General features: G+C 35.9%; 2 protein-coding genes across 4 annotated transcripts; one reads left to right on the forward strand and one right to left on the reverse strand.

The window, feature by feature from the left end:
* The first annotated feature begins 144 nt into the window (after positions 1-144).
* Positions 145-14,561, forward strand: LOC127624074 (nuclear receptor-binding protein-like). Of its 3 annotated transcripts, none has more exons than XM_052098709.1 (18): positions 145-773; positions 2,233-2,501; positions 3,221-3,343; positions 5,616-5,717; positions 5,847-5,936; positions 6,343-6,383; positions 6,614-6,708; positions 6,788-6,871; positions 6,998-7,056; positions 7,148-7,246; positions 7,370-7,502; positions 7,619-7,706; positions 9,665-9,715; positions 9,910-10,045; positions 10,318-10,371; positions 10,459-10,522; positions 11,136-11,191; positions 13,004-14,561. In XM_052098709.1, the coding sequence occupies exons 2-18, from the start codon at positions 2,265-2,267 to the stop codon at positions 13,097-13,099; spliced, it is 1,608 nt and encodes a 535-aa protein (XP_051954669.1). In that variant the 5' UTR covers positions 145-773; positions 2,233-2,264; the 3' UTR covers positions 13,100-14,561. The 3 variants fall into 3 exon arrangements, with proteins under 3 accessions (XP_051954669.1, XP_051954670.1, XP_051954668.1); XM_052098710.1 differs by having other exon boundaries at positions 2,238-2,501; XM_052098708.1 differs by having other exon boundaries at positions 2,177-2,501; positions 13,004-14,557.
* A 245-nt stretch (positions 14,562-14,806) lies between these two features.
* On the reverse strand, positions 14,807-25,292 carry si:dkey-12h9.6 (macoilin). The gene is made up of 11 exons (XM_052098707.1): positions 25,096-25,292; positions 23,560-23,701; positions 23,189-23,315; positions 22,973-23,096; positions 22,659-22,828; positions 21,915-22,341; positions 20,637-20,795; positions 19,460-19,630; positions 18,932-19,058; positions 17,591-17,765; positions 14,807-15,880 (listed from the first exon to the last, which is right to left on the reverse strand). Exons 1-11 carry the CDS (start codon positions 25,170-25,172, stop codon positions 15,693-15,695), a joined length of 1,887 nt encoding a protein of 628 aa, XP_051954667.1. The 5' UTR covers positions 25,173-25,292; the 3' UTR covers positions 14,807-15,692.
* Positions 25,293-25,644: the final 352 nt, after the last annotated feature.

The raw sequence follows: 25,644 nt of genomic DNA on the forward strand, positions 1-25,644 counted from the left end.
ACATATGTTTCACAATTGCAGTTAATTTCTTTAGCCTGCCAGGAACAACGCTTGTCACCTTTCCCCTATCACGAAAGCGCCTTTAAATCGTGGCAGAATAATTTAATCCAGTAGGGGGCGCTGTGTACACTTGCGCTGATCTTCACTCGCTAGACACAAGGGATTCATACAGGACACAGCATTCAGAGTTGTCGCAGTTTATATGTATCCAGCCATGTCGATGTATAATTAATTTATTGCCACTTCGAACCTGTTCGCATTTGTATATTTAAGTCTCCTGAACGGATACAAATTACTTCAGGACTTGTGAAGAAAGCGAATATCTGGGAGTGTAGCATCTGCCGCTTTCCGACAAACCGCCTCAAATCTGTCAGCCTGTCTTTATTGTACTCCTGTTTTAGGCCATTTTCCGGCACAACGTGGCCGTAGAGCTTTGTTTGTTTTATTGATTTCTTTAACATTAACCGTATCATCCAAAGAAAGCTGTTTTTCTCGTATATTTTCGCGAAGGCTCTCGAGGCCGCGGAGCTACACTGTTAGCCTCTCGCCCGCAAGTCGGCTAAAGGAAAACTGAACGGTTATTTTCATATCTTGGGAATTTTGTGGACTTCTAACTCAACCCCCGAGAGCTGGACTCCTAAACCGACCCACATCGCTTGAGGATTATCGTGTTCCTCTGAGGATTCTCCATCTCTGTATTGATATATCGAGGAAGCGACGGTTAGCTGCTTCCGGCGAGCTGGCGAACACCGCTCATTTCAGGATAAACTAATGTAAGATTATAAACATTAAACGTTTATTTGGTGGGTCACCGTATGGCTTATTTTTTCTGGGGGTTTATCTTGTCAATCAGGTTGGATATTCGCCGGATAGTTTGTTTTTCATGCTTGAATATTCTCTGTGGCTTGAGTTGAATTGAGGTCATGACTCTGAGAAACCCCGCAGCGAAAGATAATGTAAACATCACTACACCACATATGTGATTGTGCTCCAGCTGATCTAGTTTAAGTAAATCTGATCTGATCAAGTAAAAGAAGGTTAGTGTTAATCAGATTGCAACTGATCCTGACACAGTGGCACCCAGTTTACACTTCAAAGCTTTTCACTTTATTTCCTGCTTCTGTTCAGATTGATCCTTCATTTGGTAAAGTTTAAGAGCGTGAGTGTCTTTTACTGCTTCCTTTATCATTGAAGCATATTCAAATATCATGATTATTTTCAAACGTTCTTGATAAGTTAATCGTGCATTTTTACTTAACAGTTTGTTTTTTGCAATTACAGTGCACATTTTTACTACAACAATTAATTGGAACAGTGTAAAATTATGTGTTATTTTTGAATTTCAAAAATCAACATCAATATATTTATTATGTTGTCTTGACAGAGATTTTCCTCCTAGAGCTCTAAAGCCAAATCCACCAATCTTGGCATAGCTTTCAGACTTTTCTGACATGGTGTGCTATGTCTTTTCTTACTGATCAGACTTGCTGTTTTTCCACATCAGGCAATCAAAAAAAAATCCAATAGATTTACAGTAGCTGGGTTTCTATCCACGTAATTTTATGCACATTTTGGCGTATTGCATAGAAACTGCTGGATGGAAACTCCAAGATGCGAATAAAATCTCCAAATTGCACATGATAAACTTAATTCAATTAAATGTTTGTGAATTCAAGATTTTTTTTATTAGATAAGATATTTGCATAAACTATGATGGAAATAGAATTACAGAATAAACTTGTATTGAATTTGTTAGGAATACAAGATGGCTAACCATCTAATGAGCTTGTGTAGCAAGCTGCTTCTGGGTTCTTGTACTTGCATAGAGTATGTTTGGCCTTTAAGCTCTGTATATCTATCTATCTATCTGAAAGTCTGTCTGACCATGTGTCTATCTAGCTAGCTGGTTGTTTTACTGCAATGTCTGTAAAACCATTAAACTTCAAACCTTTAAATTTAGCTTAAACTTTCGGACAAGGCTTTGTCAAGCCAACATCAAAGTTTGTCTTGACAAACTTAACTTATCAAATTGTTTTTAGTAGGCTAATTATTAAAAGATACACGAAAAGGAAGAAAAAGTTATTTCTAAGTTAAACAATTGCATATTGAAACTTATGAAAGATCCTATGGATATTTAAGATGACATTTATACTGTTGTGCTCCTGATTGTTTGCAGCTCTCTGCCTCCTGCCCTCGAGGTGTGAGTAAGCCAGACTTCTTGTTTTGTGGTAGTTCAGGACAGGGCTGTCAGTTATCAGTCAGCGATGTCGGAAGAAGTAAAACAGACTGCCACACCCACCCCTGCATCCACAATGGATGCAAAGTCTGAGTCTGCAGCCTCACCACCTACCGGCCAGGGGGTCTCCTCAGTGTCTCCCCCAGTTTCCACTGTAACACAGCCTGCTCCATCGGCAACTGAGGATGAGGAGGAGGAAAGTGAAGATGAATCTGAGATTCTGGAGGAAAGCCCCTGTGGACGCTGGCAGAAAAGGAGAGAAGAGGTACCACATTTTTTTTTTTATTTTCTTGGTCAGTGGTTGTTCCACTAACTATTTAGCCCTTTTTAGTGAATCACACCTGCAAAATGCTACAACTTTGTTTCAGGTTTAATTTACATTTTGAATAGATTTTGGAACCCTACGATGTGGGTATATGTTTTTTCTTATGTAATTTTGAGTGTGACCATAGTTTAAGGGGGGTGTACCTGTATGCTGGTTTGGAAATATCAAGCATCCTGTGGTGGTGTTGTTCTGAAAGTAAAAGAAACAAATGAAACCCTGAATGTATGCCGTCATCCGCACAGCCCGACCACAGCAAAGCAGCCGTGTTTACCCACGCAATTAACTGAAAGTTAAGCGCTGTCGGCTCTTGATGCTCAAATAGCTGGCACGCGTTGAACGAGTCTGTTGGGTATACTGCAGTCTCGTCACATTTGTAACTTTTTGTTTAGGCTCCCATTCAGCTCATGAAAACATGCTGCGTTATCATGAGGAAGGATCACATCAATATGTAGATTAGAATGTAGGTGATTTATTTAAATAAAGTAGCCTACTTCTCTCACCATTGCTGGCGTGCCAGTGATTATCCTTCCATGTACTGATGCTGGCAAGCATGCCATAGGTTGCAACCCTTGTTCTATTAGATGGATTGTGCTTTTTAAATTACATAATAAACTTTTTGCTAATTTTGTAAGGAGTAACAAGCTCTTTTCTCACCACAGGTTAACCAGCGCAATGTACCAGGTATCGACAATGCTTACCTCGCCATGGACACAGAGGAGGGTGTGGAGGTTGTGTGGAATGAGGTCATGTTTTCTGAGCGGAAGAACTTCAAACTACAGGAGGTAGAGCTACTAACGCTGTGCTTGCTTTGTTGTTTTTATGAGAAAGATTTGTACTGCCAGTTGGTGGTAGAGTCTACAGATTGATATCTGGAATAGTTATTGTTTCTCCACTCAATTAAATTACCTATAACATAAACCTTGCAAGTTTAATGTTTGTTGTGATCAGTTTTGCCACATGAAGGCATTCAAACACAAGTTGCCCAGGGGTTCACCAGCATGCCAGTTATTAACACCAATGCAGATATGATTTTTGTTCCACACTTTTCTTCCTAGTTTTTGCCTGTATTACTGAATTGGTGGTAAGCTGTTAGTTTAAACAAAACATACAGTATGAATGAATTACATGTATTCCACATGAATTCCAATAAAAGTCCAGCTGAACTTTTGCAAACACCGTATGTAAGGCCAAAGCAGGATATGTGAGAACACCCATCATGAAAGTTCACCTTTGATAGTTATCTCCATACTTGGCTGAAGTTACTACCGTATTGCTTCATGTATTCTTGATTTCTAATAAGAAAAGATATGAATTCCTATTAACAATTATTATTTTACTATTATGTTTCTTAGGACAGCTTGATTGCCTCAAAGTATAAGTGTGCTTGCTTGCTGTATTTGGGTGTAAGCTCCTTACAAAGTGGTCTGATCTGTTATCTGCCAAGCCTTTATGGAAATCACATTCTTACTCTGAGCCTTCAGCTACTACTGAAGAGAATTGTGATAAAACTATTCTCTGTGGTTATGGAACTATCTCTTGTGTTGGAAGTGTTTTCTTTCTTTCTTCACACTGTCATTGCCTATAAGCACCTTTGATCAAACTCTATTCTTTAATGTCTGGCATAAATGTGTGGACCACCATCTGCTCGGCAAGTCCACATTAGGGCTGGGTGATATATACAAAATATTTGAGCAATAATTTGTTTAAAAAAATATTGCGATGGCTGATTACATCGTCAATTTTGTTTTAAAAAAAATTATGTAATTAATGCAAAGGTAAAGTAAATAAGCCTTATCTTGTTCTTATAATAATGGTGCATAATGTGTGTTCTCATAGAATTTGTGTTTGTATTGCATTTTGTTAGTACAGTTAATGCTGCCAAAAGAAAAGACAAAACTCAATTTTAGGTTCAAGGTGAACATAACTCAATTTTAGGTTCAAGGTGAACATATCTTGTTTTACTTTATGATTTAATCACTCTCATTTTTGTTTATTTAATAGAAAGATATTTATATTACTGAACCTGGAGTTGCGTTTACAATGCATGCCAACCGTGTGGAAATAAAGTGAACTAAACTCACAGCACGAGTTGATCGGAGATAATCTGTAGCGTTCTCACAGATGAGACTGTTCTTGCAAACAGTTTTCAGTTTAATGAAATTAGTGAACTCCTTTACATGCTCTTGTTCCATGAGACCTGTTCCAGCTCATTAGTACATTAGACAAGGGCAGTGAGTAGTCATTAAAATTGATTTTCTCCCAAACCTTTTTTAGCAAGTTGATATTATTGTATATTAAAATAGTATGGGGTTTAGCGTTTTATTTTAATAACCTGTTCCTTTAAAAATCAAGACATCGAGCATTACATAGCCTACCTATGTGTCTAATAGTTCCCTTAAAGGGATAGTTCGCCCAAAAACGAAAATTCTCTCACCCTCATACCACCCCAGATGTGTATAACTTTTTCTTCTGCAGAAGACAAATTATGATTTTTAGAAGAATATTTCAGCTCTGTAGGTCCGTACAATGCAAGTGAATGGGTGCCAAAAAGTTTATGCCCCAAAATGCATATAAAGGCAGCATAAAAATAATGTTTTAATCCATATGTTCAAATGTGATATGAATGGTGTGGTTGAGAAACTGATCACTAAGTAATTTTTTGCTAGAAATTCTTCTCCCTGCTCAGTAGGGGGTGATATGAAAAATGTAATTACCAAAAACACAAGTAGAAGAATGTGAAAGTGATCTGTTTCTCACCCACACATATCATATCATGTCCGAACACATGGATTTAACCACTTGAGTATTACGGATTACTTTAATGCTAATTTATGTAATTTTTGGTGCTTAAAAATTTGGCACCCATTTTCTTGCATTGTATGGACCCACAGAGCTGAGATATTCTTCTAAAAATCTTAATTTGTGTGAAAAGAAGTGATACACATCTGGGATAGCATGAGGGTAAGTAAACTATGAGAGAATTAGCATTTTTGGCTGAACTATTACTTTAAAGTTTTCCATTAAAATTGTTTACACTACTTTTTTGCTTTCCAGGAAAAAGTTAAAGCAGTGTTTGATAACCTAATCCAGCTGGAGCATGTGAATATAGTGAAGTTTCACAAGTATTGGGCAGATGTGAAGGAGAACCGAGCCAGGGTAAGAAATGCATCAAAGCCTCCATTAATATAATGCTAGTATTCAGAATCATGCAGAAGCATTATTTATAAATGTGCCATTTTGATTTTATGTTGAAATGAGACTTTTATTTTTTGTCACCCCCTTCAGGTTATTTTCATCACAGAGTACATGTCTTCTGGGAGCCTAAAGCAGTTTCTAAAAAAGACAAAGAAAAATCACAAGACTATGAATGAAAAGGTATGAATGTGGTTTTGAAACATTGCACTGCAGACTAAAATACTTCTTGTGCTTTAATTGAATTGCTTCAAAATTTGTCATTGTTGACTGTGCTTTAACGGTATTCACCAGCCCAAAGTTTGAGTTCCGATCAGAATTGTTTATAAAATCTGAACGATGTAAGCAAGAATGCACCAATACTTTATTTTCGGGTTTATCAAATTATTTGCTAAAAGCTTCTGTTACATCACGTGTTTGTGTATCTGTTTCCAATTTCGGTGCATTCCTAGGTCTTTTTTTTTAATTTTGTATTTTTTTTCACTCGGTAGTTTTTTTTTTGTTTTTTTTTTTAACTGTACTAATATAATATCAGACACATACTTGTGTGCTCAGATGTCATTGTTAACTCTTTGTTGTTCTTTTCTAGGCATGGAAACGATGGTGTACTCAGATATTATCTGCCTTAAGGTGAGTTAGTGAAATAAATAGTAGTACATTCTTCTGACAGACTTAATTTGATGAATTTTCTTTGAATCATGAAAGTTGATGTTTTCCCATAGCTCACTATAGAGCCAATCTTAGGAATGGGTTACAAAATCTCCTATGATCAGAACTGTTGTCTGTAAATCTCATTGCTGTTTATTTCTTCATGTTTTGAAGTTCCACTTTAAGTTGCTTTCTGTCCACGTTCTCCTCAGCTATCTGCATTCATGTGAACCTCCCATCATCCATGGAAACCTGACCTGTGACACGATCTTTATACAGCACAATGGGCTCATCAAAATTGGCTCAGGTGGGCTAAAACCCTCTTGAGGATGGATAAATATTATAGGTTTTTATATTGTTGCTGAGGTTTTTCTGTGTCTTTGTAGTGGCCCCAGACACCATTAATAACCACGTCAAAACATGTCGGGAGGAACAAAAGAGTTTGCACTTCTTTGCTCCAGAGTATGGAGGTAAAAATGTGTGCTTTACTAAAAATAATTGTGAGATAGCAGTTAATGTTAGAAACTACAGACTTCTGTCAGTACTCTTGTTGTGTGAAGGTGACGTAATACAAATTGTCCTCTTCCCTCATAAAGCTGTTGCCAGTGTCACTACAGCCGTGGACATTTATTCTTTTGGAATGTGCGCCTTAGAGGTGAGTGCTCTTTTGTTGTAAACTGCACATCTTAATCAGAGCATCAGGCTGATCAGGCCAGTGATTTGGGTTTTTCTCCTTGGGTTTGTAGATGGCTGTTCTGGAAATTCAAAGTAATGGAGAGTCATCATATGTGTCACAAGAAGCCATTAACAGTGCCATCCAGTCTCTGGAGGACCCACTTCAGAGAGTGAGTATAGGAGTCAAGCAACATTTTAACACAGTAGTAATAATAATACAATCTTTGAATGTATATAGTTTTCAGTATGATGTTTGTTTCTGTGTTAGTTACAATGTTTTGTGTATGTTTTAGGAGTTCATTCAGAAGTGTCTGGAGGTCGACCCCAGTAAAAGGCCCACTGCCAGAGAGCTGCTTTTCCACCAAGCTCTGTTTGAAGTGCCTCTTTTGAAACTCCTGGCTGCACACTGTATCGTCAGTCACCAGCGTGAGTCACCGAGCTAATCTAATCATTCAGCCATTTAATTTTATGTAACCTTCATGTATGGGATTCAGTGATGGTTAACCGATTAAAATACATTTCCCTTTGGTTCTGGGTTCTAGACATGATTCCTGAAAATGCATTAGAGGAAATGACGAAGAACATGGACCCTAACCAGGTGATCGTGGAAAGGAAAGAGGTCCAGCTAAGGTGAGTATCCTCCTGTGATGCATTTGCGTAGTTATTTGTGATGAGGATAAACATAAGTATCAAAAAAGCGAAGCGTGAAAGGAATAGTTCACCCAAAAATGAAAATTCTGTATTTTGTTTCAAACCCATGTGACTGTCTACTTTGGAACACAATGAGAGATGTTCCATCTCCATTCTCTTTCATTGTAAGGGAAAAAGTATCCACTGAATGTGAACTGTGACTGACGCTGTCAGTCCCTAACATTTGGGTTCAATGTATGATATGAGCTTCACTATTCTATATAATCTTGATTTGATATAAAAACACTTATATTACAGAATTTTATATTTTCTGAAAAACATGTTTGAGCAAAATACACATGATAATTCTCATCAAAATAAAGTTATTTAATACACAATATAAATGCTCAAATTGTAAGAGTTGCTCGTATAACTTTCCCTATAAGAAAATATCACAATATTGATATTATATATTGTTCTTATTATTTATAGCACTATAATCATTAATACCATCTCTATTATTACCACTATGATCGTTAAAATTATTTAATTACCATCAATATTATTATAACTATAGTCTGCATTATCAGTGTCATTGTATAAAGGTATTTCCATAATTGTGTCAATAATTTTGTTGATTTAATACACATTTTTTAATTGCCATGACTGTATTATCATATCATAATTGTATATAACCTATTAATATATAACAATAATGTTTATTACTATTACAAACACATATCTATAAAACTACAGACTTGCACCCCCCCTTTTTTTAATTATTATTTATATTTATTTATTGATATATTTTTAAATAAACCTTTTTCTTTTCATCAGTACATACTGAATAGAGATGTACCCACAACACAACCTCACACCTACACTTCACATAATATCATGCAATATCTGTTTTGTTTGTTTTTGATTTATTGGTTTGTTTATCTCGTATTTATGTTGATGTATTTCCATATTTTGCTCTAATAAAGGGACAAGGAAAAATAAAATATCACAAACCAATTAAGCTTTCAAAAATAGTGGGGTACATTCAGGCTGATCAGGTGCAGAACAAGTGATAGAACCTGAAAAAAGTATGTGAATAGTTTATAATAATAATAACAAATAAATTATACAAATTTATCAAATTTTTAACTTTGTAAAATTTAAATAATTTTACATTCTATTAATTATCACTATTATATCGTGTGTGTGTGTGTAGATAGCTTTCAATGTTTGAAATAATGTGTACACTTTACAAGTAAAAACATTTGAGTTTGCATTGATGTGTATAAGAAACGCTAAAAAGGTTACGGTCACTTTAAGAGTTTCAACATGCATTTCACAAGTGTTCTAGTTCAGCGAACATCAACAAGTTTTTTTTAGCCCATCCATGCTGCGTGAGATTTAAAATTAATATTTCTTTTTACTTTTGTATCTTGACTGTAAAGAACAGAAAGGATGTAAAGACACATTATTCAATGAAAGTAAAGTCGCTTTATCTTCAGTGGACACACATTACATTGAGGAAACGATCCGTTTTATTCTCAAGCACTTTTTATCAAAACTGATTTTCGAGGTGTAAAAGCTAAATTTAAGCATGTCAAGGACCTTGTGTGAACTCTGTAAACAGTGTAGAAAAAAAGCAATGTGGTGGTAAAATCAAGTGATATGATGTTTGCTGAGTTATTTAACTTGTGATCACACGAACCGAACAAATCTAGTTATGCCAAGATGTTGTTTTTTTTTTTTTTTTTTTATTTATCCAAATTCAATATCGTCGCATCCCTACCTAACATTCTAACGATCAACTTTGTGTTCCACAGAAGAAAGTCATACAGGTTTGGAACAAAATGATGTGTAAATGACAATTTTGAGTCAATTATCCCTTTACTGTCAGAGTAATGTACAAATGCATCATGCAACGTAAATGGCTGTTATAAACCTGTCTTTGTACCCACCAGACTTTCACAGTTTCCTGCCTTGGAGCTTGACAAGTTCCTTGAAGATGTGAGGTGAGCAAATTGAAAAGTTTAACATCTCATTTACCAGATCCAAACACAACAAGCACTACTGAGTAAAGGTGCTTGAATTAACCAGCTTTCATTCTTCTTAAACTAAAGTTCTGTTCTTGCCACCCTGACTGACTTCAAGAAAGCGGTCACAAATTTTGTAATTAAGACGTGTGCTTTTGTTTCTTGTGATGTAGGAATGGAATCTATCCGCTGACAGCCTTTGGCATGCCCTGCCCACAGCAGCCACAGCAAGAAGCTGTAAAGTCCCCCATTGTGCCACCCTCTGTCAAGACGCCCACGCCTGAGCCTGCAGAACTGGAGACCAGGAAGGTGAGAAATTAATTAAAGAGATGGTAAATGGGGAGGGGTTTTAGCGTTTAAGAATAAATTACAGTTTTCTCACCTCCCAGCGCTGTCAGTCAGACTCCATGTGTGGGATTGTATATAGTGATCAAGTTCCCTTTCTGCCAAATTTAAATAGATGGTTACAGTCATTTAAATGGATAACCTGTCATTTAGTATTGAATGTTGGTGTTAAAGATTGTTTGTCTCTCTCTCTCTCTCTCTCTCTCTCTCTCTCTCTCTCTCTCCTTCCATTTAAGGTTGTACAAATGCAGTGCAATATCGAGCCTGTCGAAGAAGGAGCAAAGCATCATGTAAGGCTTACTTAAGGTGTTCATTGATGTTGATGTAAGCTTGACGTGTTACTCTGCATTCATTTCTCTTCACTGCTCTTTTTATAGCTGACCTTATTGCTAAAACTGGAAGATAAGCTGAACCGACACTTGAGTTGTGATTTGGCACCAAGTAAGTATTTTATCAGTCTAAGGCCTGAAACAACATAATCTCCACAAGCACGTGAACACACATGCATCTATCTGCATCTGTGCTGTTGCATTCCGAAATGTGCCAGAATAAATTTCTTAACGTAGTGCAAGTATGCATTCTCAACATTGCCACATGGGAGGTCATCTTTGACTTTAATGGCACAGACATTTCAAGGTAATGCTGTCGCCCCCCCGGGTACTGTGTGCTACCAGCACAGTAATACAAGAACAAGTAATGTACAGAACAGAATGTAAAGGCCGTGCTATTGCAATGCGTTGGCCAAGTATACGCGTTTGCATCACTGCATAGAGGATGCTTATGGCGTGATGCTATTTCGTTTTTTTTTTCTCATGGACCTTCATTTTCCCTCTTTACACACGCTCATTTGTGCATTATGAAATTATAAATATAAACATTGTGTTCAGCTATGCTGAAATATATTAAAACAATGAACTGCATCCTAAGGAGTGATCAGAAGTGCAACTTTAGAAAAGGGAACATTATTAACATACAACACTTTTCACTGCAAGCATTTCACTTGTTACTGCAGCACAGTGTTGGAGAAATTAAGAACTGTGCCCTCTTTCTTTAGATGAGAATGTACAGGAGTTGGCTGTGGAACTGGTCCAGCTTGGCTTCATTAGTGAGGTAAGATATTTTAGGTTTAACTTTATATACAGTATAGTGTACTTTGTTAATATTTGTGATGAAGGATTCATCTGTATTTCATTTAGATTAAGTCCTTTTCTTGTGTTGATATTGTTTAGGCAACATGTTATCGGTGTAATTTTATATACTGAGGTATAATCTGTATTTCTTTGCCATATAAGATGACTTTGTACTTTGTCAGCATTTTGAATTTTAAAACAAATAGCTCAAACGTCAGTGATGTTACATGGTGCATCTGGTGCTTTAAAAGTTGTCACCAGGTAAAAATTTACTGAGCTGACTTTTCAAAACATTAGTGCCAACATTTTCAAAAGTGTTTGCAGCAATGAATCAATTTGCTTGAGGATATTTTTGGAGCAAGCAGTGGCTGATTTCTAGAAGAGTGAGAAAGCAATGGGGCAAAGACACAAACACTTTGAGCTAATAAGAACTGCAAAAAAACAAACACAAAGGATGAACTGTCCCATACTTTCTCGCCTCTCTTAATGCACGGGCCAGATCTCTCACAGAGAATGCTACAACAGGGTTTGGCATTGCAGCACTAGTTCAAATTAGCATTCATGAGCTTTACCGTGTGCACCACATGGCTTTATTTTAGAATGACTTTCGAAAGAGTAGTACCCTCAACTATCTGCTCTTCTTTGTCAGTTTTCTTTGTGTCATGAAATGCTCTGAACAATGGTTTTCACTCTAATGGTTTGTTCCTCTGTGGTACTAATAAGCAGACACTTGTTCTTTCTTGAGGATAAGGATGGAGCAATCTCAGTTAATTGCTTCAGCATTGTCATCTGTCAGACTTGGCTCTTTTGTGAGGGATGAGGCAGTACCATCTGTGTTACTCTGACTCCAACGTTTCTTTCTCTTATATCCCTCACTGCACAGTAGCTTCTCTTGTAATAAACATTTCTGAGTTTACCTTTTTTATACTAGGGATGTGCAAATCTTTTACATGCACACCAATGTGCTGGAAAAATCAGCTTGTTCAAAAATCTGATGAATGAATGAAAAAGAAAATGCGCTTGCATAAGATTTGAAATAATCAGCTTATTCTGTGCTATTGACATTGAAACAGGCATGCACTCTACACTTTTGCACATTAGATACGCCGGTGAGATCATTGGTCAAGGTTTCAGATGTACAACTATTCGAGGATAAGTACATCAGAGTCTCTAGTTTGAGAAATAGATGCCGCACATGACCTCAACTGACCGCTTCATTGAATTCTACCTGCTCAACACCAGTTTCATGTGCAACAGTAAAGAAGACCCACAGGGCACAGGCCTTCTGGGAAGAATTGCAAAGAAAAAGCCTTTTTTTTTAACTGAAAAACAAAAAGAAAAGGTTAAAGTGGGCAAAGAAACACAGACATTGGACAGCAGATAATTGGAAAAGAGTGTTCTGGATCTTAAACCCATTGAGCTTATGAGGGATCAGCTAGACTGTAACGTGCATGAGAAGTGCCCGACAAGACAGCCACATCTATGGCAAACGCTACAGGAAGTGTGGGGTGAAATGTCACATGAGTATCTGGACAAACTGACAGCTAGAATGCCAAAGATCTGCAAATCTGTCATTGCTGCACGTTGAGGATTTTTTGATGAGGACCCTTTCATATTTGATACCCACGTGTTCCTTTTGTTTACATTTAGTTTATCTTTGGGATTATCTTGTATACCTTTTCCATGTTGCTTTTCTGTACCATTTATCACATTTGTACATGGTTATCTTGCTAATTATTTCTCTTTTTCCTGTCTCTACTCTTTCAAACTTGTTCTTTCTGTCTGGCTTAAGGGGGATCAACCACGTCTTACGACTGTGCTGGAGGAGGCCTTCTCAAAATTCTACAGTCGTAATGGCACTCTGAATCCAGTCACCGTTTCTTCGTAGCAAAGGGTGGAATCTGCCTGCTCCTCTCCACCGTCTTTTATCTTCATGCATGGGACAGGACTCTAGTGCAAGCTTGGTGGGGAGGGATCAAAAGGCCTTGAACTGAGCCTCAAGAATACGACCCCCTGCACTCTGTTCTTGACGCCACTTTAGGTGGTGGAAAGTGTTTGCTCATGGTTCCCATGTACATTTATTCTGTCAGTGTAGCAGTCTGCTTCTCTGTTTTAAAAGAAGAAAAAAAAAAATGACTCTTATTATTTAAGTCAGTATTACAAGCTGTATTTTTGAAAATGTTTGCTTTCTGCATGTGTGGGATCGGTTACTTGTGGTTTGCACTTCAGCAAATCCTTTTGTTGTCTCTCGACGCATCAAGTGCATTTGGCATATATCTGTTTTCATTTGGTTTCTGATTGTCCCTTAACCATTCTTTCTTGTCAGAGGAATGATTTATAATTTGAAAGGGTTATTTTGAAATTACCAAATAGCATAGGCTTTACTGTTCATTTGTGGTTAACTTTAATCTACGATACAAAATCCACGAAGACTGTGAAAAGAAAGGGGTTCTTAGAACACTGAAAAAGCAAGCAGATTATTTATCTATGTGTATGGTCCCTTTAAGCCTTTTTCACTTTCCACTCTGGTGGCTTTTTTTTTTTTCTTCCTGTGAATGTATGCTGTAATTTTTCATTTGAATGGTTTCTAAGACAAGAGCACTTGATTTGTCTTTTTCCCTGTATGTGACACAATCATGAGTTTCAGTATAAAGATATTATAGATCTACAATGCACCAAACGTGTTAGTATGTGCCTTCAACAAAGACGCAATCTATGTTCAAAGGACCCATAGACATTATTTTTTTTTTAATCCAGCTCTCAACTGGTCTGCATGCTAGTATACTAAAATAATTGTATGGCACGTTTGCAGTTTCTGGTGGTGTTTTTTGGATTGCATAATTTAAACATATTGGCAAGCGATTTCTATTTGCACTGGGTTAGATTAGACAGCTTGGCTGTGTGTTTGTTACCTCATTTTATGTTGGTGGCAATACATTTTATATTCGCCTCAATGGTACATCAACATCTGTTACAAACAGCAAATTTGAAAGTGATGCAAGCAATGTAGCCTTGTTATTATCTATAAGAACAGAAAAAGTGTAGTTTTCCTTGTTACAGTAAATTGTGAAGTTATTCCTTTTCAATTGTTCTGTCCAAGATGCTGATTTTAACTTGAAAACATTGGACAGTGGAACCGAAATGATTTTAATACACAATCACACCACATCAAGTTTTTTTGTTTTTTTTGACTGGCGTAGACAAATTATAACGATGAGTTTAAAATGGACTAGTGTGACTCATTTTGTGTAAAAAAAAAAAAAAGTTTGAGAAACTCAAGTTTGAGTGTCTAGTTTGTCTCCTGCAGAACATTGAAGAATTCATAACTGCTTTTACAAATGTTTTTCCAAATTGCACCATTTCTAAGATGATATATGTAGTCCTTCCATTCTGTGTCATATTTCATGTCATCCGAAAATTATGGGATTTTATTTTAGCTCCTATCCTGAGTACAAAATTAAAGGGATAGTTTACTTGACCTTAAATTTCTGTCATTTACTCACTCTCATGCTGTTCCAATACAGGTTTACAATAGTTAGACTCCTGTCATAAAATCATTGTGAAAAAGAATAGAGGGTTATCTTTGAAAATGACTTTAATACAGCTCCAAAAATCATTGGAAGAAAACAGCCCTTGCACAAATGCACAATTAGACATCAAAACCTTTTTTTTTTTTTTCCTCTTTCAAAACAATAATTTTACATAAATTGGCATGCAGACCAACACCTCTTTTATAGTAGAGTTATAAAAGTAAACCATTATTTCATTTTGGTTTAGAGAAAAAAAAATGTAGTCAAGCCAGAAAAATAAATTTCTTATAAAAAAAAACATCCCATTGATACATAAAAAGGCAACAATTTCAGAAACATGAAAACCTACAAACGTTTTAGGCGTTGGTCACTTCCTTTATAACGTGTGTAATGTAAAAAGAATGCAAAACAGTACAAAGCACTTAAATATTCACATATTCACTTACATTGATATTGGCTTGTTATATAAATTGAATTCACGTTAATAAAGAGGCGCAGAATGACTGAGCATAGGCTTGTCGTCACGGCCTCTTCATTTTACACTCATAACAAAATATCTTGTCATTATGAACTGTGGTCCTCAAGGTTTATTACTTGTTTCACATAAAATGACCATCAAGTTCACACTTCTTCAAAGTGATAGCTTGCTGTTTACGTAGCTTATGGCATTGTGCTCGGTATTTGATGGTCATCCGCTGGGCAACTACGTGCATTGACAGTCAGCTTTGATTTTCATCTTGAACCATTGGCTCAAAGCAAGGTCGCCTAGGACCGTCCTCAGTGTCTCTGCTGACATCAGGAACACGGCCATAGACTCACCAGGGGCTGTTGACATTGTCAGAATGCAGTTTTTAGGCAAACCTTGTAGCAATTAAGTTGCCCCATGATTGGAATGTCGAAGAGGAGTAAAAAACAATCCTTCAAAAGCCATCCGATTTGTCCTTGCCAGTTCTATTTCTTAAGACACTGGTACATGAGTGCTCTGGGATTCAGCATGTAGCGCTCGGAGTTGAAGAACTTGAGGTACTGAGGCATAGATGACCTTGGGGCCATGTATGACATGCCTGGAGCAACAGCTATCACTTCAGCCAGTTTCTGTTTCATATCTTTTACCTCCAGGTCCTGTTTCACAATTTTAACTGTAAAGAAAGAAGTTTTATATTAGCAGTGTTGTGTATAGAACCTTCAAATACACACGTTCATGCAATGTTCAAAAAATACTGAAATCTGTTTCTGTGCAACATTCTCTATAAGCTGAAACCATTTGATTTAAAATATTTACTTTATTTAATTCCACTAAGATTTCATGTAATACTATATAGCCTTTTCAAAAATAGAATACATTTCTCAATTTTTTTGCAAATCTTTGTCATTTTTCTTATAACAACATCTATAAAAAAAAAAAAACAAATACAGTAAATTTTATGTTAAAACAAATATAACAATTTAATGAACTTCTTTTATGTGTATTCATTTAAAATGATTTTATTTAAAACATTTTTTTATATATTTATTTTTCTTTATTTAACAATGTAAAAATGTACATTTCATTTAACACTGGCATTTCTATCACTATTTAACAACCAACCCGTCCTTCCCTCACACTTCTGCAGGGCTATTCAAATCTGGTCCTGGGGGGCCACAATCCTGCAGATTTGAGTTTTTTCAAATCCAATTAAACACACCGTAATCAGCTAATCAAGGTCTTCAGGATTACTTTATCCTAATGTTGTGTCCTGGTCATTTTTACCAGTTGGAATAAAATTCCTTGACTTTGTTCACATTTGGTTTCAGAAATCATACAAAAACATTGGACCATATTCTTTATATATTATTGGTTTTATTTCACTTTGTTACACTTGTATTCCCAGTAAAAAATGACCAGCCATTGGAAATTAATGAATGGATTAGACCACAAAATACAAAAAATACAGGAGCATCCCTTCCTTTAGATGAGCACACATGAGGACATGTGCACACACGCACACAAATACATACACATCGTGTGTTGAGTGCATTCTTGTGCATCGTCTTTCCATGTACACTCTGAGGAATATTTTAAGATCTGCTTATATTATGTTGTGCTTGGGCTCATTTGAATCAGGATAGTCTGCTGTAAGTTGCGATACGTCATGTTATATGTACAGTATGTTTCAGGAAGTAATAAGGAAAAACGTGACAAAAAGACACTCCTGTTTATTATATTTATGTGTCTGTGGGAATTCCAAACACTAAAGTACAGTTTGGCCTCCTGAGTGGCTTTTTACCAACATTTACCAACTGAATATAATTGTTGTGATAATTATTATTTTTTTGCATATGATGAGAACGAAACTCTTATTTGTCAGCAAAATAAAAAGCATTATTTAAGAATTGGTAGGATCATCTATATGCATTATAAATCCAGATTCTAAGCTTTAAAAAAATCTCTATTTTGTTCAGATCATGCAAGTGATCATTCATTTATTACATTATTATTATTATTATTCTTTGTTTTCTGCAGGGCGGGCTTAATAAATATATTAATAAAATATATATGTTCACAAAGGAGTACAAAACAGGTCATAATTACTAAAAAAGGAAGTTGATAAAAAGATCTGATGCAATATCTTATGATAATATACGCAGTATGAGAGATTTATAAACAATCTTAGAGGGCCGGTCATTTTTGACCGAGGACACAAAATGAACAAAACACAAGGGTTAAAAGTTACAGGCAGGTGTGTCAGAGCGGGGTTGGAACTAAACTCTGCAGGATGGTAATTAGTAGATAAGTAGTTCAGTAAAACAACTTTCAAGTTGATATGAATACGACTGCAGAGTAAATCATTTTTAATGAGAGGAAGAACCTTGAGCTATCTCCAGCTGCCTGCGTGCATCACCGAGTGCAGAGAAGAGGTCCAGTTTGAGGCGGGTTTCTGCACTCAGGTTGTACTCTAGATGTTGTGCCTTGTCCTGCAAGGAGGAGAGAGCTGAGAGCAAGGCGTCTGCTTCCTGCTCTGTGCATCTGTTCCTCTGGAGGGTCTAAGGAGGACAGGAGAATATTGCAGATATTAGACGGGAACACAACAGAACAGAAAAACATAGAAGAGTACAAAACAATTGGCATATAAAGATTTTGTATTGAATGATTTTGGGAGCACACTGGCATCTTATTTGTCTACTTGAAGTTCCTGTCTGTAGATCATATATTTTAAATGGCCAGCCATCCAAATACAGGAATTCTAGTAATTCTACTAACAAAAGTCTTCTAATACTACATTTAAAACTACAAATAACAAATACAGTGTGTCCTAAAGCAATTATAACTGCCTTATATGTAACGTTAATTTAGTGTGATCTTGATAAATATCAGTTCAAGTGTTTAATTCTCTTTAGAGGTCAGATTTGGTCATTTCCTCAAGAGTATGGAAATGCTTTACAATGACACCAACAGCTGACTTATGTTAAATTCATCATAACACAGCTTCTCAGGTTTCACAGTTGTTTCTGAAAGACCTGCAGTCTTGAACAGTGTTGGGAAAGTTACTCAAAAAGTAATCAAATACAAATAAATATTACTTACGACTAAAAACAAAACAAAAACTAGTTACATTAAATGAACTGAAAAATTTCACAGAAGTTTTTTTGCTAAATGAATTCAAAATAATGTCTATATTTCTGTATTGTACATTGTCACACACAAGTCATACTAATAGCACCACACGTTTCTCTCTTACAATGGCTCAGCTTTTACAGAAACACAAATTAAAATAATTCATATTTTACACGTATTCAGTTACTTCAGAAAAGTGTAACCCAAGTAATGTACTTAGAAGTTATTCAATTGAAAATCAGTAACTGTAATCTGATTACAAGAATTTAAAATGTAATTTGTTACACTAGCACTTGTAGTACTAAAAAGTAATTAGATTATACCCAACACCGGTCTTGGCATGCTTGGCACCAGAAGCACTGACAACTTAAACATGACAAAGAACAAAAAATAATGACAACAAGAAAATACAAAAGAAAAACAAATACAAAGCATGAGCATTCTGCACTGAAACTTTCATCCACACAAACAGGTGTAACATGACACCAAACACAGCAAGCTAATCCGGTCTACAAAAGTTATAACATGAACAACACGACAATGTAAGCCACAAACAGAACATCACAACCATCCAACACAGTATGTAAACCTTTACCTCCACTTCATTCTCTAGAGCTACCATTCGATTTTCTTTCTCCTGATATTCCAGCTGTAGTTGTTTGTACTCTGAGTCTAGATCTTTAGCTTTTTTCCTCAACATTTGAGTTTCACTGTGTTCTTGCCTAAAATGGATGGAAAAAATTCATAGCCTGGTTTATTCAGCATTGATTTAATATTTCCATTGCCAGTTAATTACCCAGCCCCCCCTCTCCTTTTTAAACTTAAACAAACTTTAAAACAAATATCACTAGTTTAAAAGCAATATGTGATCAATAAAATAGTGTCCTTCTGGACACTTAAGTCACACTTAAAAAATTTATTTTTTATGAAAATTAAATGTTTTGCTTAAAAAAAATGCTTGTGCTATTTTTCAAATAAATGCCACTTGGTTCAATATTTTTTACTGTATCTAATAAAACACATTGATACTTTTTTCTTTGTGACTTAATTGTCCAAATACGTTTTGGGACTGCTGTATTTGTACAGTATATGAATGCCACCATTGCTTTAATATTAAAATTACCTGTGTGATGCACTCCGATGTAAAAGAATTGCTTCATCAAATTTTTGGGCTCTGACTTCTGCAAGTTGTTTTTCTACAGCAACCCGAGCCTCTGTTTCCATCCTGATTTTCTTCTCGAGCACAGAACTGTTTTGTTTGTCTTTCTGTCGGGATTTTGTTAGACACTGAATCCTGCACAGCAGCACACCAGAGAGTTTAGGAACAGTATTAGCTTTTATCATCAAGGTAAACTTTTCCAATAAGAACAAAATTCACATATGTTCCCGGAGCACCTCATTCATATGAAATTAGAAAGTTATGTTCCATTTTTCCCATTCAAATCATAAAAAGATAGATCAGTTTGTGAAGTGTGTTGTATATGGTTAAAGGAATAGTTCACCCAGAAATGAAAATTCTCTCATCCCAGATGTGTATGACTTTATTTCATCTGCTGGACACAAACTACAATTTTTAGATAAAACATCTTAGCTTTGTTGGTCCATAAAAAGGAAGTCAACAGGGTACAAAACTTTGAAGCTCAAAAAACATATAAAGCAGCATAGAAGTAATCCAAAAAATTATTTGATAGGTGTGTGTGAGAAACAGATCAATATTCAAGGCATTTTTTATGTTCATGTTTTTGGCAATTCACATTCTTTGTGCATATCGCCACCTACTGGGCAGGGATAATAATTTTTAGTAAAAAGGGACTTAAATATTTATCAATTTCTTACTTACACCTATTATATCGCTTAAGAAAACATGGATATAACAACTGGAGTCCGATATGCACGAAGTATGTGAATCGCCAAAAAATAAAAATATCCATTATATGCATAAAACATAAAAAATACCTTAAATATTTATCTGTTTCTCACACACACCTATCACATAGCTACCTGGGTAACTTTTATGCTGCCTTTATGAGCTTTTTGAGCTTCAGAGTTTTTTACCCAGTTGACTTGCATTGTGAGAACATACAGAGCTGAGATTTTTTTTTTTTAAATCTTAATTTGTGTCCAGCAGAAGAAAGAAAGTCATACACATCTGGGATGGCATTTTCACTTTTGGGTGAACTATTCCTTTAATATACAAATACAAACAGCAGTCAAACTTTAAGCAGCATGACCGAACATAAACCCAGTGTACTAATGCCAAGAGCAACAGAAAGGCAACAGAAAGAGATCAGAGAACTCACTTGTTCTGCAGAAGTTCATTTGCATGCCTGAGCAAAGAGACTTCAGGGCGCAGACTGTGTTCACTGTTAGTAACATTACAAATGTGACTGCGCAGTTCTTGCTCACACTGTCTGCTCGCTTGCAGCTCTCCCTTTAGTTTCCTCATTTCTAGTTCCAGCCTGGAGAACAGAAGGAGATCACTGTGTAAATGTGCTAACAGTTAATTAAATGTAGTTACAAAAATTTTACATTGTTAATTGTACCTGTGCAAACACTATATGTATTTTATGAGTAGGTGACACATACAATTTTTTGGGGGTAAATATCAATATTTTCTAGTTAAAATGCATCTTAATGTATAAAATAAAAAGTGTATATTTTAGGTGCAGTAACGAGTCATGATTTATTATTAAAAAAATATTGCATTCACTGGTTCATTTTAAATGGTCACTCTATATGACAAATTAAAAGTACATATATTTTATGTAGTGACTCAAATAAAGAAATACTTCACCAATTAATAGAACATTTCTCTCATCATTTAGTCACCCTCATGCCATCTCAGATATGTATGTCTTTCTTCTGCTGAATACAAAGTTTTTTAGAAGAATATCTCAGCTCTGAAGGTCCATAAAATGCAAGTGAATGGTGACTAGAACTCAGAAGGTCTGAAAAGTACATAAAGGCAGCATAAAATAATCCATAAGACTCCAGTGTTTAAATCCATGTCTTCAGAAGTGATATGATAGGTGTGGGTGAGAAAAAGAAAATATTTAAGTCCATTTTTTCTTCTATAAATCTCCACTTTCACATTCTTCTTAATGTGTTTTTGGCATTTTGCAATCTTCATGCATATCGCCACCTACTGGGCAGGGAGGGTAATGTTTTGTAAAAAGGACTTATATAAAGATCTGTTTCTCATCCACAGTTATCATATTGCTTCTGAATACATGGATTTAACAACTGGAGTTGTATTGATTACATTTATGCTGCCTTTATATAATTTTTGGAGTTTAAAGATTTTGCTGCCCACATTTACTTGCATTGAGAGGGCCTACAGAGATGAGATATTCTTCTAAAAAATCTTTGTTTGTGTTCAGCAAGAACAAAGAAAGTTCTACACATCTTGAATGGCATGAGGGTGAGTATGTGATGAGAGAATTTTCATTTTGGGGTGAACTATTCCTTTTATATCAGGTTGTTTAAAAGCAGTTTAAAACAGTTTTAAGAGTAAAGCGAGTCAAACAGGATATGCATATTAAAACACAGACTGTATAGTAATAGGAAAATAAACATACTTTAATATCTTGTCAGCATGTGGGTTTGGAGGAGTTGAGATGTTTGGTGAGCACCTTTCGGAAGATTCCCCTGTAGAGTTGATGGCTTTGGGGGCTTTCTGCCTCTTCTCCCCTTTGCTGTTAGGGGTATTAACTGAACCTCTTTGCACTTTGGGCAGGGAGCTCTTGGAAGGTCTTTGAGCTTTGCTGCTCTGATCCTCCTGAGGTAGGCTTTCAGTAATTTCTAGCATGGATGTAGAGTCCAAAGGAAGTTCCCCTCCACGAGGCTTGAGCCCTGGAGTTTGTAGGTGTATATCTCTTTCAGGTCTCCCAGGAAGTCTGTGGATTTGAAGGCAGTCTTCCATGCTTTGTTTGTCCTCTGATATGACGGCATCATTTGGACACTGGTATTGTGTTGGCCTAGATTTGGCCATCTTCCATTTGGGATCTGAACACACAAGGTGCAGGTTACAGTATATGTGCATTTGTCAGAATGTACAAGTGTATTATGTACTTCAATTACTTGACTGAAATGCATTATATAATCTCACATCATATAAATGTGTATGCATTTATGGAGCAATACTAAACTGAACATTTTAGAAAGACTTTCCAAACATGCAATTATTACATAAAGAAAGAATCAATTGCTATTGAAAAAGCTTCATGTACACTACCAGTCAAAAGCATGAGTAGTAGGTATGTCCAAAATGTTATTTAGTGTTCTGGTAGTGTATAAGGCATAGTGAAATAAATTATCTGTACCTTCCATCCACAATTTTGGGTACAGGTGCATGTAAGGAGGTAGGGATTGTTGCAAGAAATCCATGTGGAGTTCATTTTCACTCTGAACAGTCTTCTGAGTGCGCAGCTTAAAAATACTCGAGAAGTAGCAGGTTGCATCAAATCCCATATACACCAGTGGATAACCAATGCTGGGAGAAATAATGCATTTCATTGAGTTATCATTGCATGTCTTTGAATTCAGTATAAAACACAATTGTTCAAATGTAGTGCACATGCATTGCACAGTCCCAACCGATATACAGCTCTAAAATAATTTGACAGTCTTAACCTACCAGTGTGCAGCAAATAGATGGGACAGGTTTGCATGAGGGCTTTTCAGGTCCCTCAGCTGTAGAGAGCCCTCCATATACACTAAGAGTATCCATAATGTCACAGTTGACATACAAATTCCCTTTTCTGCAAAAAATGTAGCCAATCCATAATACATTCAGCATACATATACTCTACTGTATTTGTTAATGAAATGGTAACTTAATTTGAAGACTTACCTGTATGCCACATATAATTGAGTAAGACATATGTACTGGCTGCAAAAAACAGCCAGTGTAGAGGTACAAAAACTAAACAGAATATGTCCAGGGTAAATGCTGCACACACAAAAACCACACAGATGGCCTGTAAAAGAAAAGGAGTGGTCAGATTCTTAAATCTCTATTAAGTACAAAATATATTCTATATGTATATAACAATCTGGTCTTCTAAATTACACCTAAATGCAGCAAAACAGCATAAAATGAGAATATAATCTGCATGGGATATTAAAAGAACAGAGAAGCATGAAAAATAAATGTTATCAGTTATTAGCCTAGTAGTAAATTAGAAAAAGATATTGTATAGGCCATAGCAGAAACCTGCCTACCAGCCCATGACAGTGGAATGTGGTGTAGACGGTCCCTAGAAAGAGCCAACAAGGCCACAGGTATTCCAGTCTGAACTCCAGAATGAAGTCAGCTAATAGCACCAGCATCCAGACAATCATGAACTTTAGAACGGAGTAAGCACTGAAAATTAGAAATTGAAAGTGACTTAAATGGAATCTTATAAACAATCTTTTCAATTCATCATCAGCTTTGATTATGTGAATATGAAGTTTTATGTCTCATGTGAAGGGTGTTACTTGTGGGTTGTTATATAATAGAGAACATATTTTAAATGCATTGCTTTATTAAATAATTTATATCTTACATGTCATAAATAACATACTACACATTTTACTTTATTTCTGATTTCTTTCATATGTCATAAACCACTACTGGCTCATATTTTTTTCTTATATTTTTCTAAGAAACTGTAAATAATTTCGATTTCGAACATGAATTCTCCATATTATCTATACATTTATTGATTTACACAGATTACTACGAAATTATAATGTGTAGTTATCTGTGTTCAGGCTTTTTGAACTCATTGTTTACTATGAGACAAGAAAGAACTGTTCAGTATTTCAAAGGACAAATTATCCACAATATATGTGAAATATATGGGCACAGAAAGTGTCAGATTTTTTAAAGATGTTACAGTTAATTTGTTGGTCACACAATCTATTGTGCTCCATTCCTTTGTTCGGGCTTTCTACTCTCCACATCCCTTTGTGTTTGGTAACCATGGCAACATTTCATCTTCTGTATCAGCACCAAAACGACGAATCTACAGTGTTGCCATGGCTATTTAAAGAACAAGAACTCGTTTGGGAGAAATCTGTGCAGAATAATATCAGTGAGAAGGTTTCTTTGAAACGGGGTAACCCAAAACTAGACCGTTAACGTGCCTAGGAACAATAGCCTGGAGTCGGACAATAAAATAATAATAATAATAATACAAATACACCCAACAAATTAAGAACACTGCTCTGAATGCAGAACAGTATGATTGCTTTGAATAAAATTAGATACAACTCATAAAACAAAAGTAGTCATAATCCCTGAGAGAAATTCGCGAAGTATCCTATTGCATAAATTCCTTTGCGCCTTCTTCTTGTATTGCCTCGTCGGAGGCCGTTAGCGGTTTGTCTGTGTTTTCAGACAGCCTGATTTTCAGACATCGTAATGTCATCGAGATAATAAGACTACATGTTAGAAGACACCGCAGCAAACAACACCATAAATAGCCATTTATAAGTATACCATCAACCATATAAAATATGCAATGGTGATAAGTTTACAGGGACGATAAAAATATGTTGTTCAAATAGGCTATTCAGTGTTGTTAATAACGTGGCCCGCTCGTGTTTATCTGCAGTATTTTTTAGACAACATGTTATCGACTTGGCCTTTTGTACAGTCACTATTACATCGCAATTAAAATCCGTTTTCCTGTTTATTGTGTGCATCAATCCATTTCAGGTTTATAACGGATAACAGCAAAAACAAAACAACAAAGCGGTGTCGTGTCATACCTTTCGGAAATCTTCTCTGTGAGTTTGATCTTTTTCATTTTCCGTAGCCTGCCTATGTCCATGTAGCGTTTCCTCATATTATGGCTTCTGGAGCTCCTGGCAATTTAGTCCATTAAATGGGTAATATAAGTAAGACTGGAGGTGTCATTTACAGTAAACCTGAGCAGAAGCGCTTTGTGCGTTAGTGGATGTGCGCACGCTCGACGAGAACTTTACAGACAATCAAACGCCCCGACGAGTACATCTGCGCTGTCGGGAGAAGAACAGGCTCTACAAAATGCGGTGCAAATTCAAGATTATTATTATTATTTTTTTTTTTTACATTTTATTATTATTTAAGAATAAACTGCTAAGCCACGTGGCTTGAAAATAAACTGACGTACAAATGTTCAAAGTAAAGCATTACAAAAAACTAACTGTCTATCTATGTCTGTACATCTATCTATCTGGCTTAATACATATCTCTATATGTATATTTATCTGTATATCTGTCTATCAATCATCTGTCTGTATATATATATATATATATATCTCTGTGTACAGTGCATC

This window comes from Xyrauchen texanus, chromosome 30, assembly GCF_025860055.1.
Source record: "Xyrauchen texanus isolate HMW12.3.18 chromosome 30, RBS_HiC_50CHRs, whole genome shotgun sequence".
Lineage (NCBI taxonomy): Eukaryota > Metazoa > Chordata > Actinopteri > Cypriniformes > Catostomidae > Xyrauchen > Xyrauchen texanus.

Bases quoted from the DNA above. Each gene is read 5' to 3' on its own strand.
- LOC127624074 (XM_052098709.1), top strand. From the start codon at position 2,265: ATGTCGGAAGAAGTAAAACAGACTGCCACACCCACCCCTGCATCCACA. The intron at 5,718-5,846 runs GTAAGAAATGCA...CACCCCCTTCAG, and splicing joins TGAAGGAGAACCGAGCCAGG to GTTATTTTCATCACAGAGTA. The intron at 6,709-6,787 runs GTGGGCTAAAAC...GTGTCTTTGTAG, and splicing joins GCTCATCAAAATTGGCTCAG to TGGCCCCAGACACCATTAAT.
- si:dkey-12h9.6 (XM_052098707.1), bottom strand. From the start codon at position 25,172: ATGAGGAAACGCTACATGGACATAGGCAGGCTACGGAAAATGAAAAAG. The intron at 19,059-19,459 runs GTAATTTTAATA...CATCCATTTTAG, and splicing joins CATCGGAGTGCATCACACAG to GCAAGAACACAGTGAAACTC. The intron at 15,881-17,590 runs GTTCTTCCTCTC...CTTTCTTTACAG, and splicing joins GCAGCTGGAGATAGCTCAAG to TTAAAATTGTGAAACAGGAC.